We start from the raw sequence: 17,466 nt of genomic DNA on the forward strand, positions 1-17,466 counted from the left end.
ATTTGGAAGGGCTGTTTGCGCGCTCCTCAACTCATCCCTCTGGCGAGCACTGCTCTACGCTGCCTGTCTACTGTGCTGTACTGTACTGTACAGTACTCTGGTGTACAGTACCTTGCGGACGGCGATGACGGACGGCCTGCGCGGGCCCCCGGCTGTGCCGCAGACGCCGCGGCAGGCGAGCTTGACGATGAGCCAGTTGAGGAACTGCTTGATGACGATGGAGGTGACGTTGAAGAGCGAGTAGATGCAGCAGCAGCCCAGCACCAGGAACACGAAGTTGCCGAACCGGTACCAGTGCACGTGCGGGTAGTCGGGCTCCTGTAAGAGAGTGTCAGAGTGAAACGCACTCCGCCACCGACTGTAACTTGCACAGGGTGTTTCTAAAATGAAAGTAAGAAATGAGAGAGATGGAGGAGCCGTCCTCACACAGGAAGAGGCAGTTGACGCCGACGTGGATGCCGACGGGACACCCGACCTCACGAGAAACAGCACCATCAGCACACGGATCGAACTTTGCGCTCTGTGTGAAAATCACTGGCTGTGCCGTGTGCAGTCTGTGGCTGGTTGGCATTGTTGTAATACTCGCCATTGTAGTGTTGGGCAGCGGCAGCTGGATGCTAACAGCGCGTAGCATTGGGCAGTTGGAGGTGAGCCGCCAGCAGTGGTGGACGTGGGGAGAGAGATGGCGGAGTTTTGAGATTTGTAAGAATTGGTGTCATGAACATATATATATATATATATATATATATATATATAATGACTTTTAAAATATAATACATTGTTTTTTCTGTATTAAAATCTTTTATTTGCTAACTATGCCTATCAGTAGTTAGTGCCTTCAGTAGTTTGAATCTTTTATTTAGCTGGCAGTAGTGGCGCTCGCTGTATTGCCGTAGTTTGAGTAACGAAGATTTTTGTGAGGTAAGTGATTTGTGAAACGTATAGGTTAATTTAGTTAGGGCCATTCTCTTGTAGGGATTATTGAAAGTCAGATTGCGTTGCGCCAAAAATATTGTGTGTCACTTTAAGCACAGTCGTGTATAAATTTTTCAAAGGGGACGTTTCATATGTCGACCCTTAGCCGAGGATACCTCACTGGAATCTTCTGATTTTTTTGTAGTTTGTGTAATTAGTGTAGATTTTTTTTTATTGCTAGCGCGTAATTGTAGAGAGTATCTCCTTTGTAGTTGCAGTCTTTCATTGTTGTACAGTAAAACAGGTGTGGCACGCATGTAAATTTGCACCAAGTATTTCGCAGCTGCCCTTTCAATTAACTAGTTATTATTTTCAGTGCTATGTTAATGTGTTTTCTTATTTTGCTCTTCAAATTGTGCTTTTCTGTTTTGTCGTGTGAAATATTGTGACTATAATGGCGTGTGAAAAACGTACTACTAGGCTCCAAAGTAAACTGAGAAATGACAGTGAAGACGAAAGCAGTGTGTTAGCGCCACCATGTAATGTATTAACTAGTGTTCAAAGTAATAATTTGGTAATTGTACATAGGGAAATGGAGCGGGCTGCAAACAATGGTTTAGACAGTGAAACAATTAGTGAACAGGGAAGCATTATCGGTCGATCGGTTGGCAACAGCTCGCCTCAGGATTCCGAAATGACAGGACACATTCCTGCAAATACTGTAGATTCAGGTTTTGCGTCCTCACCGTTTTCTCAAATAAGTCAAGACACATTTTCTGTTTTTCAAACTGCGAATATTGCCGGTTCAAATGCATTGCCGAATAGCACTAAGGAACATGTTTCAGACTCCAGTGCACTGTTATTACAATTAATGCAAAAAATGGGACAAAAGCTTCAAAAGTTAGACACAATGGAACAAAATCAGAGACAAACACAGCAACAGTTGGTCACAATGGAACATAATCTTCGGAAGTTAGACACCACACTTGAACAAACACGTGAAGATTTAACTACTGAGTTACATAACATTGAATCGAAATGTCAAAAAATCTGTAATGACGTAAAAACACAAATTTGTGAGCATTTTCAACCTATTTTTTCGCGGCATGAAAACGCATTACAGAATCACGAAGCAGCCATAAAAGAATTGCAAACTGTTGTTCGTGAAAATCACGTCACCTTGCAAGCTAAAATGGACTCAGTTTCATCCACCGATTCGGTTACGCAACTTGCAAGAACTCAGGAAAACTTGAAGGACACAGTAGATTCGATTTCAACACAAATGGACACTCTGAAACTTGGTTCAGAAAAACACACTGAGGAAATGTGTTCACTATCGGAGAAAGTAGCCGAACTTTCAGATCAGTTCACTAATTTATCTACGAAGGTAGATGATAATCTGAATGACACAAAAGCGGTAGTCTTTAATGACACCGAAGAGTGCGAACAAATTAGGAAGTTCAAACAAAGTCTGAATCAAATTAGTACGCAGCACCAAAGATAAATCCGGGAAGTACAAGATCAGCTGACACAGGTAATACAACAAATACGTATTTCAGAGGACATTCGCGCTCCAATACGGGAAGAGGGCCATAGAAATACGGAACAGCCACAAAATAATAACACAGGGCATTTCGGAAATCATGAAAGAAATTGGCAAGGTACACCGAATTTTGAGATGGAACCGCCGAAACGACGTAACAATGACCGACATGCGACTCGCCGACATGATGATTTTGACTATAAGCTGTTCATTACTACACGTAAATTCAAAAGATTTAAGAATTCTGGCAACGACATTCATCCACAAGCGTGGCTTCATCAATTCTCTCATTGTTTTCCTCCTAACTGGTCATTAGAACACAGATTAGAATTTATGTGTGGCTACTTGGAGAATGAACCAGCTGTAAGAATGCGATCGGTCATTCACGATTGTCACAGTGAAGGAGAATTTTATCATGCTTTCCTCTCAGCATATTGGTCTCAAGCTACACAAGACCGAGTAAAACATAGCATCATAATGATAAAACATTTCGAACAATCTGAATTTTCCAGTCTTGTCAAATATTTTGAAGACATGTTACATAAGAATCAGTATCTTTCAAACCCATACAGTCCCTCAGAACTCATCCGCATTTGCTTAATCAAATTACCTGAACATTTACGACAGATTATTTTAGCAGGACGTTGCAAAGATGACATTGAGGCTTTTCACGGATTGTTACAAGAATTGGAAATTGATACTGACAATTGCGGAACGCGGAAACAGGAACACAACAATTACAGGTAACATCCGTCGCAATTCCGCGATGAAATAAATAATAACTGGACACGACAAGGCTATTCTCACAACACAAATCGTGACCAAAACAGACACCACCCATATGACAACCACTGGCAGAGTAATAGTTACAGAGAAAAAAGATCGCATTTCCGTAGTAATGAATATGACAGAGACAATCATAGAAACAGACAATTTGGCAACCAGAACTATTATTATCAGGGGAGACAGAATAATTTCAGACGCAAGGGTCCACCACGCAGTGATAATTCAGAGAGAAATTCTCCACCACTTAACGGACAAGAAAGAAACTACAGGAACTACCGACATGACGACAGACAATATAATCATAACGACAGACCGGAATTTCATCAGAACTGACAGGATTCAAACAGGGCTTGGCCCTCTCGGCAAGTTAGGTCTCTTAATCCCAATAACGACGCACGCCAACAAAGAGATATCAGACAATGACTCACACCGCAGGCAGCCACGTGCGCCGGCTGGCTCAGACAAAAATAACATAGACGCTAACCTTGAGAAAAATCTGAGCATTCCTTACCGATGTACCATATACCACATGATAATTCCGTTGAAGCTGGAGCTCTGCATAGTAGGAAGACGAAAGGTTTACACCACAGTTCTCATGTAAAACCATTTATTGAGAGATAATCTGTTTTTTTAACTTAGTCTTTGCTATAAAAAATTTTCACTTCACGCTACTAGTACAATTTGTCGGACTTAGAATCTGTTAACATGCAACCATGTTTGATGTTAAATATCCAGTCAAGAACCAAGAGAACTTATTTAAACAGAAATTACGATTGCATTGCTATAGTGAACAGACGTCACAGTGTTATTGTGCGGGTACATTCTTGCTTGTTAGTTGCACGATTACGTAACGACTGTAAGGCTGACATACTTAGAACAGTTACCAGTACTGCTAATGAGATTTTAATGCAACATTTTGGTTTACTTGAAAATAAATTCTGGATTTAAAGTTCTTTCTGTGAGATTAAAGATGACTTAGCATTTGGTTTCTTTGATAGCTACACGATTATATCACGACGCTACTAATATGTGACACGATTTAGATTGTTGCTTTTACAGAGTATCTGTTTTATATCTGCACAGTTTTTCTGAATTCTTCTGGAAAGGAAAACATGTTTTAGTAGTAACTTTGTGGTATAGCTACAATGAAACAGCCTTTTCTGTAGCACAACAATACGTTACAGTACAGTACTTACTTCATCACAGCAATAAGCGTAGTAACTATGATATCTATACGCAAAGCATTTCACTTTTTTTTATCGTGAGGTGAGTACATTGACTTCTGCAGAACTTAGCTTTCGGAGGACGATAACTACGACACTTCCACAGAGATTATCTTACAACACGACGCACAGTTTAGCGCTACAGTACATGTAGTTGAGTGATTAATTTTGTACTGAGGACATTTATTTTTAAAGATATTTGAAGTACAATGATACAAAGGTTTTCCGTGATATATTTCATTCCATTGCTGTAATCTGCAACACCTGAGGATATAATTACACAATCCTCAGGGGGGTACACCCTTACTTTGTGTACCATGTGTGTGGCAAGCACAAGGAGCCCTAGCTAATATGGTATTTGCTTATACAACTTTACACATCGGTACCATATTTCTCTAACACAGAATTACACAGCTATCTGATTATTTGACAGAGAAACAAACACCTTTTTACTACATCAGTGACATATGTTTAAGCAATTACGCAGGTGGATAACTTCACACTTATGAAATTCTATTTTGTCTGTACTTTGTGAAATGTTCATATTTTTTTGGAACCATTGTGATACTATGAGAGGTTTGAATGATGTATTTGGTATGGGATCATGATTTTTAAATTATGTTTGAGATAGATGACACTTTTGACATGAGCAGAGAATTTTTTTTTTAGGTTTTGAAATTATTGGAGGAAGCTACGACGATTTTGAGATTTGACTGAGCTGTTATGATGTTATTGTTACGATGATTATGTGTATTATGCTGTTGTGGTATGTTTATGATCAATAAGCTGTTGCTGTATGAGTTATTTGATTATGCTACGTATCTGTTATGATGAAATATTGAAGAAGTGTCGTCGAATAAGGTAAGGAATAATGGGTAGTGGTTAGGGACTCTGGTTTGTGAAAAAGGATGTTGGAAACCGAGAATCGTACTTTAAGAGTTATGAAATGTGTTATATGCGTGAATGTATCACTATGCTGGCGAACATTTTTTGCACACTATTCTATCAATAGGATTTTGTTTCTACAGATTTGTAACGCAAATTCTCAACCTGTGAAAATATTTTTATATGAGACTGTCACTGTAGCAGAAACTGCTGTCGTAAATTTTTCAGTAAGAAAGGTAAGTGACCACCTGCACGTAATGCGTCGTGGGCACCCAGCTGTGCGACAGTCGCCTGGGAGAAAAGCCATTAGTGTGTGCCTTTCGGAGGCAGAGGTAAAAAAAAATAGAAGCCATTATCCTCGCTATTGACATTCCTTTGTAGAAAGCATAGTAAATACGACACCCTCAAACTTGAAAACATGATTACACTGTAGAGTTCTTAATTTATGATATTTACTGCAATGAAATGATTAGCAACGTTTCATGTCTATTGTTTTTCTAGTTGGAAGATTGTTTACTGCATTATGAAATGCCTTATGGCTAGCGAATGACGTTTCACGCCTTGCTTTGCCTATTTTGTTTAATATCTAGTTTCCAGCTGCACTGGAGCATTGGTTAAAATAAAATTTTATAGATGTACTAATATAGTTATTTTATGCCTACAGAACCAGTAAAAAAAATTATGATCTACCTCCAAGAAAACTAGGGAACATAAATAGGCGTTTACCTTCACAGGAACTGCATAAATAATTTTTTTACAATTTGGTAACTTGTCTGCTAGCGTATGTTCTCGTGATGCATCACTCTAGTGTTAAGATGTGACATAGGTATTAAACATTTTTACTGTAATGTTTTTTCTGCTTCAGCTTTGTCTTGTTTAGATATAATTTACTGCATTTGCTGCTGCTGTTTGCCAGGCATAGTGCTACTAAATTTCACTTTGTATTACTCTGTTAAGCCAGTTTTACTACTGATTTATTTTTCTTGCTTGCTGCTCATTGCCTTATATTAGTTGTAATATTGTGGCTTCCTTTGCCAATTTGAATTTTTTGTCATTGCCTGTATTAATTGTTTTGTGCTGCTGCATTGCCTCGTCTGTTAGTTTAGCATCTGAGCTCAGTAGATTTTAAGTTAGCTTAAGAGGGGGTAGACTATATAAGAAAATAACTATGATGAATTGGAAGAAATGCATTGAGAAGCTATAAGAAAATGGTTTGGCCAAAAAAGTAGTGTATAATGGAGAAAAACTATTTTTAAAAGAGGATGTGAGCATAATACAGAAAGCAGGCTTCGATATGACTTTTTGGAAATAATGAAGAATGAACGGAGATCTCCGAGAAGTAAAGAAAGTTTTGTTTGCAAAATACTGCAGTAAAACAAACCCTGTCCTTTCTTTGTGTTATCCCACTATGTGTTTGTGTACCCTTGTGTATTTGTTTTCTTCCTGTCTCTGTGTACTGTTTCATATAATTTTTTCTCTTATAATACTAAGCTACATTCACTATGATGAGGAATACTGTTATCCTCAAATATAATTTGCATTAATAACATGTTATTTACTTCATAAAGATGTTTACACATTATTTATTCTGTTTTGTTCTCATGCTCATCTGTGGAGTCGAGGTTTCAAAAGTTATTCTGATCTTTTATGTATGTAATTATGTCATAATTCCTGTAACACTGATGTATATGTTATTTCGATTCTTTTGTAAAGCCAGTATTACTGCAAATGTTATCTGTACTATTATGTTCTTTAATGATATATTTTGTACCTTTGTTATTGTATTCTCATGTTATAAAATTGTAATTGACACCTGTTCATCAAATTAAGTAACTTGTAAGTTACATTTCACTGCACACATTTCTGTTGGTCACAGTATATGAACAATATGTGAGAGGTAGGGACTGTTAGTGTTTGCACATGTGTTAATAATTCAGTAAGGGACTGGATAACAGCATTGCTGGTTCTAAGGACATTTCAAAAACAATTTTTGTGAGTGCACAAGTGGTGGTTATGGACTTGCTATATTATCCGCAAGACTCTTCAATGGTGATTGTGCACCTGCACAGTCAAACAGATGGCTGCTGGCCATCTCTACAAGGACTACAGTCGGTCTACACCTTTGATGACCCACCAATACCATTATTTCTACAAGGAGTGCACTGGTTCTGCACCTCTGGTGGCCCAACAATACCGTAATCTCTACCAGGACTACAATGGGTCTACTCTGTGACGACCTACCTACCAATATTCTTTAAGACTTCGACTGACTCTGCTGTGGGTTTGCTCTGTTGTGGCCCATTACCTGTCTGCATGTCAAGAGTCAGCACCGTCTTTCCGTTGGAAGGACAACACTACTTCTTGAAGACTGCGTGGAAATCCACTACTTCCGTGTGCATTTTCTTTTACTACTCAGACTTTGAGAAAAACACTGCAATTTTACTTTGATGAATGATCAGGACTGTCTTTATGGACTGTGAGAAAATTTTAGCTTTTGACCAACATTGTATCGATAAGTGTGTGCATTTCATTTCTTTGTTATTGTAATTATGAAAAAAAGTTTCAAATCTGTATTGGCCACTGCCCAAAACAACTTGGGGGCTATGTAAGTAGGCTGTTTAGGTTTTTTTATTGGTAACGCCACCGCCACTTAGCACTCTGTGTGAAAATCACTGGCTGTGCCGTGTGCAGTCTGTGGCTGGTTAGCATTGTTGTAATACTCGCCATTGTAGTGTTGGGCAGCGGCAGCTGGATGCTAACAGCGCGTAGCATTGGGCAGTTGGAGGTGAGCTGCCAGCAGTGGTGGACGTGGGGAGAGAGATGGCGGAGTTTTGAGATTTGTAAGAATTGGTGTCATGAACATATATATATATATATATATATATATATATATATATATATATATATATATATATATATATATATATATATTATGACTTTTAAGGTATAATAAATTTTTTTCTGTATTAAAATCTTTTATTTGCTAACTATGCTTATCAGTAGTTAGTGCCTTCAGTAGTTTGAATCTTTTATTTAGCTGGCAGTAGTGGCGCTTGCTGTATTGCAGTAGTTTGAGAAACGAAGATTTTTGTGAGGTAAGTGATTTGTGAAACGTATAGGTTAATTTAGTTAGGGCCATTCTCTTGTAGGGATTATTGAAAGTCAGATTGCGTTGCGCCAAAAATATTGTGTGTCAGTTTAAGCACAGTCGTGTGTAAATTTTTCTAAGGGGACGTTTCATATCTTTTAAAAAAAAAATTAATATACGCAGTGGTAAACAATATGGATCATAACGTTAGTTTGAAATTTCTATTGTCGGGGCATGCCTAATTGCCTTGTGGCCGAGATTCCGGCATAATAAAAAACAGAAGAACGTTTCACAACCAATTACTCCTGACGAAATAGCTTATACCATTAGAGAAAAAACGAATGTACAGTCATTCAGTGTTGTAAATATGACGGAGAAAGATTTCTGTGATTTGGCCTCGGTATGCAATACGTTATTCCATACAGCTCCAAGTTCTGCTTCTTAGATTAAAATTGTGAGAGATAAGCTGTTCATTACAGAAATAAAAGAATTTCCATCAATGAAATGGAACCGTAGAGAGAGTCAAAACATCAGTCAGAACAGTGATGAAAGTGCACCGAAAAAGGAAGAGACAATTTTCTCAGTGCTCCTTCACCAGAATAATGCACTATCCTACACATCAACGATAAAAAAGGCGAAAATGCATCAATTGGGCTGTGAATTGGTTCTTCTTCAACCCTATTTCAGATTTCATATGAAGGGGAATGTTTCAGGGCATTGAGAACCGGGTTCGTCATCACTTATGAATTGAATAGTTAAGTTAGAGACAGTCTGAATACCTCCAAAACTTTGTTCCTGCAGGTATTGCGATTACATCCGAGCACATATAGTAACATGCGTTCCTTTCTCATTCTTGCACATGAGTGAGATTTCCCTTAACCCAGGAAACCCTACTCCCCCTGTGTAAATTGCGGTATGTTACACATTCCTCACAAACAATATTCTCGAGCGAGACACGGCAGATTGTTTCACAAGACGTATGCTATTAATGCTTTTTTTCAGTACACCGTACCCCATCAGTGCATCACCTTCGTTTGGATGCATATTATGCAATCGCGAAAGCTTCCACATTTGCAGTTACACTTCGAATAATGTAACAGGTTTATGTTTATTGGAAGTTTTCCACTGATGCGGAAGATGAATGTTTCATGTCCAAATGAAAGAGCTGAACTGGTGATGATGGAAGAAATACGTCAACTATTCGAAGAAAGAATGAAGTACAAAAATGTTCAGGGAAATTCGGAAATACAGCAATATAGGTTACTTAAGAATGAAAGAAATAGGAGTAGCAGGGAATTCAAGGAAAAACAGGTGCTGGAAAAATATGAAGAAATCAAAAAGAAATGGTCCTTCGAAATCTGTTTCAGCATATAGCAAAATCAATAACATCTTCGGTGAAATTAAAAGCAAGGACGTCAACATTAAGACACAATGAAAATTCCACTGTCAAACGCAGAGGAGAGAGTGGATGGGTGGAAAGAGTTCATTCAAGGCCTGTGCAGGAGGAGGACTTCTCTGACGAAGTGATTGAAGAAGAAATGTGAATCGATGTAGAACACATAGTGGGTCAGTATTAGAGTCCGATTTTAACAGACGTTTTGAAGACTTGCAGTCAAGTAAAGCAGAAAAAGTTCGTAGTCTTCGGTATTCTTGAAATAATTGGGAGAAGCGCCAACCAAAGGCTATTCGAATAGGTTTGTATAATCTGTGACTCTTGGACACATACCATCAGACCTTCGGAAAAATATCGTCCACACAACCCCAGTGGTAGCGGGCGTGGATACGTGCGAGAACTGTCGCACAATCGCCTTAACGGCTCATGAATACAAGTTTTTGATAAGAATAATATGCAGACGATGACACTAGAAAGGCAGTTATAAAACTGTGACTGATAATAGAAAAAATAATTACGAAAAATCAAGACACGTTTATTAGATTTGTCGACCGCGGTAAATCGTTCATTAATATGACATGTTGCAAGATGTTCGAAAATATAAGAAAACTAGGAACAAGATATGGGGAACGACGGCTAATATACAAAATGTACAAGAACCAAGATGAAACAATCAGAGGGGAATACCATTAATGAAGTACTTGAATTTAAAGGGTGTAAAATAGGGACGTAATCTTCCGCTCCTGTTGTTCAATCCGTACACTGAAAAAGCCATTTTGGAAAATAAAAGGAAGATTCGAGAGTGGGTTTAAAACTTAGGGTGATGGGATATCAACGATACGACTCGTTGATGACATTACTACCGTAAGTGAAAGCGAAAAAGAATTAGAGGACGTGTCGAATGGTATGAATTGTCTAAAGGGTACAGAAAATGGATTCAGAGTAAACCGGTGAAAGACGAAAGTGATGTGGAGTAGCAAAGCGAGATTAACGATAAACTTAACATCAGTATTAGGGATCATGAAATGGAAGAAGATAAGGATTTCTTAAGCGTTGGTAGGGAGGTAGATCGTGACAGACGGAGGAAAGAGTACATAAAAAGCAAACAAGGACAGGCAAAGAGGGCGCTCTTGGTTAAGAGAAGTCTGACAGTATAAAACATCCGTGTTGATGTGAGGCAGAAATTTCTGAGAATGTACATTTGGAGCACAATCTTGTGTGGTAGTGAAGCATGGGCTGTGGGGAGACTGGTACATAAGAGAATCGAAACGATTGATATATGGTGCCATAGAAGAATGGTGAAAAGTAATTGGACTACTAAGATAAGTTGAGATTGTAATGTTTATGGTCAGAGCAGGTTAGTCGCCAATGGTAGCGGCGTGTTTATTGCAGTAAAAATGTCGATAAAATCTAGCAAGTTTGTGACGGATTCCGAATGTGAATTGATCTGGGTGAAATTGAGTATCAATGAACCGTGAAGAATTGTAATCGGATGCTTTTATAGACTACCTGGGTCTGGATCTTTAGTTGTAGAGCGCTTCAGAGGGAACATGCAGAATGTCATTAGTAATTTTCGTGATCATGCAGTTGTAATAGGAGGTGACTTCAACTTTCCAGGTACAGATTGGGGGTGTTGTGCCATCAAAACTGGTGCCAGAGACAGGGATTCATGTGGCATTGTTATGGATGTCTTGTCCGAAAATTACCTTGAGCACATAATTAGAGAACCATCTCGTTAGGGTAACGTCTTAGACCTCCTGGCATCAAACAGACCTGAACTTGTCGAATCAGTTAACGCAGAGATTGGTATCACTCATCATAATACAGTGACAGCATCTCTGATGACGGGTCAGACAATGAATGTTAAGAAAGGTAGAAATATATGTTTGCTCAGCAAGGGTGAAAGGATACAAATTTTAGAATATCTCAGCAGTCAGCATCAAATATTCGGTGATAAGGACGAAGATGTGGAGAACAAACGGAAAAAATTCAAAGGCATCGTTCAGTATGCCCTAGGCAAGTATGTATCGAGTAAGGTTTTAAGGAATGAGGAAGACCCACCTTGGTTTAATAGCCACGTTATAAAAACGCTACGTAAACAAAGAGCACTTCATCTCAGATTCAAGAGAAGTCAAAACCTAGCTGACAAACAAAAGGTGAAGTAAGCGAAAACGAGTGTAAGGAGCACAATGAGAGAAGCGTTCAATGAATTTGAAAGTAAGACTTTGTCAACCGACCTGAGTAAATGCCCGAAGAGATTTTGGTCGTATGCAACATCAGGAAGTGGGTCAAAATCACCTATTCATTCTCTCAGTGACCACACTGGCACCGAAACGGAAGGTTACAGAGAGAAGGCCGAAATACTGAATTCGGTCTTTCGAAGTTGTTTCACCGCGGAAGATCGTAACACTGTCTCTCCTTTCACTCGTCGTACGAACGTCGAAATGGCGGATGTTGAGATAACCGATCGCGGAATTGAAAAACAGCTACAATCGCTTAGTAGTGGAAAGGCGTCAGGATCAGATGAGATACCTATCTATAAAGATTGTACGAAAGAACTTGCTCCCCTTATAGCAGTAATTTATCGTAGATCTCCTGAACAACGAAAGGTACCTAACGACTGGAAAAAAGCACAGGTCATTCCCGTTTTTAGGAAAGGCCTTAAGACAGGTCCACACAATTATAGACCTATATCGTTGACGTCAATCCGTTGTAGTATGTTTTATGCTCAAGAATTATGACGTTTTTGGAAAATGAACAGCTCCTCTATAAAAATCAACATGGATTTCGCAAACAGAGATCCTGCGAAACTCAGCTTGCTCTTTTCCTCCATAAGATCCACAGCGCAGTGGACAACGGCGCTCAGGTTGATGCGGTGTTCCTTGATTTCAGTGAGGCATCTGACACCGCACCGCATTGCCGTTTAATGAAAAAATACGAGCTTACAGAGTATCAGAAGAGACCTGCGATTGGATTCAAGACTTTCTTGCAGACAGAACTCAGCATGTCGCTCGTAACGGAACTAAATTGACAGATGTGAAGGTAATATCCGGAGTACCACAGGGAAGTGTGACAGGACCGTTGCTGTTTACAGTATATGTAAATGATCTAGTAGAAAGCGTCGGATGCTAATTAAGGATATTCGCAGATGATGCATTTGTCTATACCAATGTAGCAACGCCAGAAGATAGTAAGAATTTGCAGAACAACCTGCAGAGAACAGATGAATGGTGCAGGCTCTGGTAATTGACCCTGAATGTAAATAAATGTAACATATTGTGCACACATAGAAAAAGAAATCCATTACTGTGTAGCTACACTATTGATGACAAGCAGTTGGATATCTAGGCGTAACTACCTAGAGCGACATTAAGTGGAATTACCACATAAAACAGGCAGTGAGGAAAGCAGATACCAGATTCAGATTCATAGGAAGAAACTTAAGGAAGTGTAACTCATCCATGAAAGAAGTGGCTTATAAGGCGCTTGTTCTCCCGATTCTTGAATATTGTTCATCTATCTGGGATCCCTATCAGGATTGATAGAGCAGGTATAGAAGAACCAACGAAGAACGGCGTGTTTCGTCACGGGATCGTTTAGTTGGCGAGAGAGCGTTACGGAGATGCTACGCAATCTCCACTGGCAGAGGTTACAAGAGAGGCGTTGTGCATCAAGGAGAGATTTACTATTGAAATATGTCAGGACGAGTCAGACAAAATATTACTTCCCCCCACAAACATCTCGCCTATTGACCACGAGGAGAAAATTCGAGAAATTAGAAGCAATACAGAGGCTTACAGAGAATGATTCTTTCCACTCGCTATTCGGCGTGGTACAGGACTGGACAGATCAGATAGTGGTACCGAAAGTACCCCCCGCCATATACCGTTAGGTGGCTTGCGGAGTATGATGCAGATGTAAATAAGGAATGACGAGGTTTTCCGCGCAATCGCCGACGACAGAAACATAAGGGAAGAAGAAGGAGCAGGATGTGACGAGGTGTGATAAGACATGAGGGTATAAACTTCATGGTACTAGAGGGAGCTGTAGTAAAAACTGTAGGGAAAGAGAGAGAACGGTATACATTCAACAGATAATTAATCACGTTAGTAGTAGGTGCTGCTCTTTGATGAGGAGGGAAACACAGGAGAGGATTCCATGGCGAGCTACATCGAAACAGTCAGATGACTGACGATAAAAAGAAATAAGAATCCACTGCCGCATGCCAGCTTTGTAATTTCTGGAACATACACGTAAATTTAGATATATACGGTGACAAGAATATTTGTTTGTAGCTTGCAGATGGGACAAAGAGAAACACAATGAAAAACAGTAATAATAGAAATATCTAAAAGCTTGTGTGGCGTGGTGTAGCGCCACAGCACACACGTATTACCTACTGTAAAGAAGACACAGGTTCCATGCCGGTGCGAAGGCTTGAGAGGCTTTGCTTTCAGCTGACGTACGGACAGCACGAAGGGAAAGCTGTGAAAAACTCGAGTTGATGAAAGAACGCGACTGCACGCTGCAGATAAATGCGCGCACACACGACTTTTCATTTCGAGATATTCACTGCTTCTTCCGCAAAAAGCGCTCGTTGGTGGGCGAGTGAGTTACGTCGGCGAGGCGGGAGGCTTTTACGACGAATTTTAGTCGTCTTTTGTAGAATGCTACAACTCTTATCTCATAACTGCATAAAACGAAATGCAACGAAGTAATGAGGTTGATCTTGACACCACAGTATTTTAATAATTTATACGGGTAAGAAAGAGAGAGCAAAAACATAAATGAATTGCATTATATCTCCACATATTCACGGACACAATTTACGACGCAGATACATCAGTATGGGTCCTTCAATGCAAGGACCACACAGGTGCATTTTAATGTACTATTTTGATATTATGACTTGTGAGCTGCGCCAGTTAGAGGAGTGTATGTTGGCAAATGGTCAATGAACACAAGCGAATGATTTTATATGCGTGCAGTGGTTGCACGATTCTTCACTGACAACTGGCGTTGCGCATTGGATTACCAGCGGAAAAATGCCCCTATCGGAGCGTATAACAGGCGTTTTAAAAGACTCTGAAAAATGGGATACCAGCTGCCTCATTCTAGATTCCTCAACACCTTATAGAATTTTCCTACCCATTTTCACGTGCGAATATGCTCGCACTCCGCTCTTCGTAACACGCAACACACCTGTCACTCTTACAAGCTCCCCTAAATATAATTCGCTCACATCCAATAGTCCATCGCTGTAAGGCGCTATACCCACTTGCTCAGCCTCACTCACTCATTCAGACCAACTCATTGTCATTATATCTTCGAGTCTCTCTAACCGGCACAGTCGCCTGTTTGACAGAGATAGTCTCATTCGTTCTGTCCTACTCCTGCTGTCTCCTCTAACTGTCTCCCTGTGGCTCTCTCTTACTTCATTCCAATGGCTGTTGTCTCTTCCCTCCATCACTATATCTCTCTTCCTCGTTGCCATTGTCATAGACCATGGCCCTCACTATCACTGGTACTCACTAAAAGAGCCATTCGTACCTGTCTTGGAGCCATGCGATCGATGCCCACCAACGCCTTTTAATAGAAGCAGGGGAGATGACCTTGAGCATTAGGCGCCAATTGTTATCGGACAAATTCTACATTCAAGGCATGGCCATTATGGACAGTTCCGTCTATCAAAGTAGAGACTGCATTTATCGACTGTGGATTGCATCCCACAGATGGAATAAAGTGCAAGCCGTTTGTGCCAGCTTTGACACTTGGTCACCTGTCATACATTCTATACGACGTTCAGCACATCTACCTGTTTTTGAATATGATCTTCAAACTCTCTGCTCCCAGATCCCAGTCCATTATTTAAGGACGACTTGGCTGGAGAGTACTAATGTCAACGTTGGCTTCAATCGTCTCGTTCAAGCACAATGGCCTGGTTTTCTCTGTGTACATACCGATGGCTCCAAAATTCCGCAAGAATAGTGTACAGGATGCGCTTTTTTCTGCCCTCAGATCCAGATCCGCAAAACCTTCAAGCTACCTACGTGCACTTCTATTTTTACGGCGGAGACAGTGGCGGTTTTGGAAGCACTTAAGTTTGTCTCTGGCACTTACTTCCCCAAGATATTGGTAGTATCTGACTAGCAAAGCGTTCTTAAAAACATTTAGTACAGTCGATGGAACAAAACAACCAACAGTTATAGCTTGGATGTGATATCTGAATATATTCGCAGCACACGCACGGGCCGGACGATGCATTTGTTGTGGGTACCTTCCCACTCTGGTATCCTCTATAATGATGAAGTTGATGCATTAGCCAAACAAGCGGCAACCTTAGGCACCGTCCTGGATCTGCACCTTCCTTATACAGACTACTTACGTGAAGTCAAGGATCACGCAAGGCAACAATGGCAGGGAATGTGGAACGTTTCTCAACAGACAAAAGGCGGTTAAGACGCAGTGCTAGAACCTCGGATTCCTTCACATCCGTGGTTCATGAGGACACATCTGGACCGATCCACGATTTCTACCATCATAAGACTCCACTTCAATCATGCCTCTTTCCCACAACATCTACATCGGATCAACGTTTACAGTTCACCATCATGTGAGTGCGATCCTGAGTCGGAAGCTGATGTCAACCACATTTTATTTATGTGCCCCAAAATTTTCCTAGCACTGTTCTGTCACAGTCCTTTATGTTCCACTGCCACTGAATCTCTCTCTATCACTCCCACTGCCACTGTCGCCTTCGCTTTTTTCTAAAACGAAGCACAATATACTATCGTGTAGTATTTATTACCTTTCCGTCTCTGTCCCGTGTCTCCTTTTCTCTCAGCACAAAAAGAGCGAATATGTTTACACGGCAATAATTTTTTGAGAAACGTTTTGTAGGTGCTGCGGAAAATGGAATGAGGCAGCTTGGGCCCCACTTTTCATTCAGAGTCTTTTACGTAAAAGCATTTTCGCCTTCTATATACAGCAATAGCAGGATTTTTCCGCTGGTTCCCTTCTTTCCACAACCATAGCAGCGCTCGTCACTAATATGAAAACAACTTTATGGGTGAGTAAAATTTTGATGTTTTACTTACGTGCAACTTAAATACCATAAAACAAACTTTACACCTACAACTAGATTTTGTGTGCATAACAGTTTTGCATATGTTCCAGTAATACAACATCAAGTTTCCGAAAACCTTCTGATGATAACAGAGACACTTTACAGTTCATGTGACCATGCTACGTCACTTTATAAACTACGTTCTCCCCTCATACCGGATTTTACGTGCGTATGATGACATTGAACTTCTTTATCTCGGAACCGGTAAAGATATCAAGAAAATCTTGTTCGAGGTTGGGATCTTAGGAATATATCGTAAAATTAACACTCATACTCCGTGGATAGCAGCTTGAAATCTGAGGTTCGGGTTTGGTAACCAAAGACCAGGATATTGCATTGTTTCCCGATAAGAGATATTGATTTTTTTAAAACGGTGAGACGGTACTTCTAGATATATGCCTAGAGACAGAAATACAACGTTAAAGTTTGAGCAATTTTCTGTGGTTACTTATTATTTAGATTTCGCCTCACAGCAGAATTTACGTGCTTATTTTATGTGTACTTGTA

The 17,466-nt window shown here is 40.0% G+C and overlaps 1 protein-coding gene across 1 annotated transcript in view; it reads right to left on the reverse strand.

Annotated features, from left to right (window-relative positions):
• LOC126278888 (potassium channel subfamily K member 13-like) overlaps window positions 1-17,466 on the reverse strand; it is a 413,218-nt gene that overhangs the window by 19,880 nt on the left and 375,872 nt on the right. The window contains exon 5 of the mRNA XM_049979162.1: window positions 112-318. Within this exon, the coding sequence (XP_049835119.1) occupies window positions 112-318 (207 nt within the window). The remainder of the gene's footprint in view (window positions 1-111; window positions 319-17,466) is intronic.

The sequence above is a fragment of the Schistocerca gregaria genome, chromosome 6 (assembly GCF_023897955.1).
Source record: "Schistocerca gregaria isolate iqSchGreg1 chromosome 6, iqSchGreg1.2, whole genome shotgun sequence".
NCBI lineage: Eukaryota > Metazoa > Arthropoda > Insecta > Orthoptera > Acrididae > Schistocerca > Schistocerca gregaria.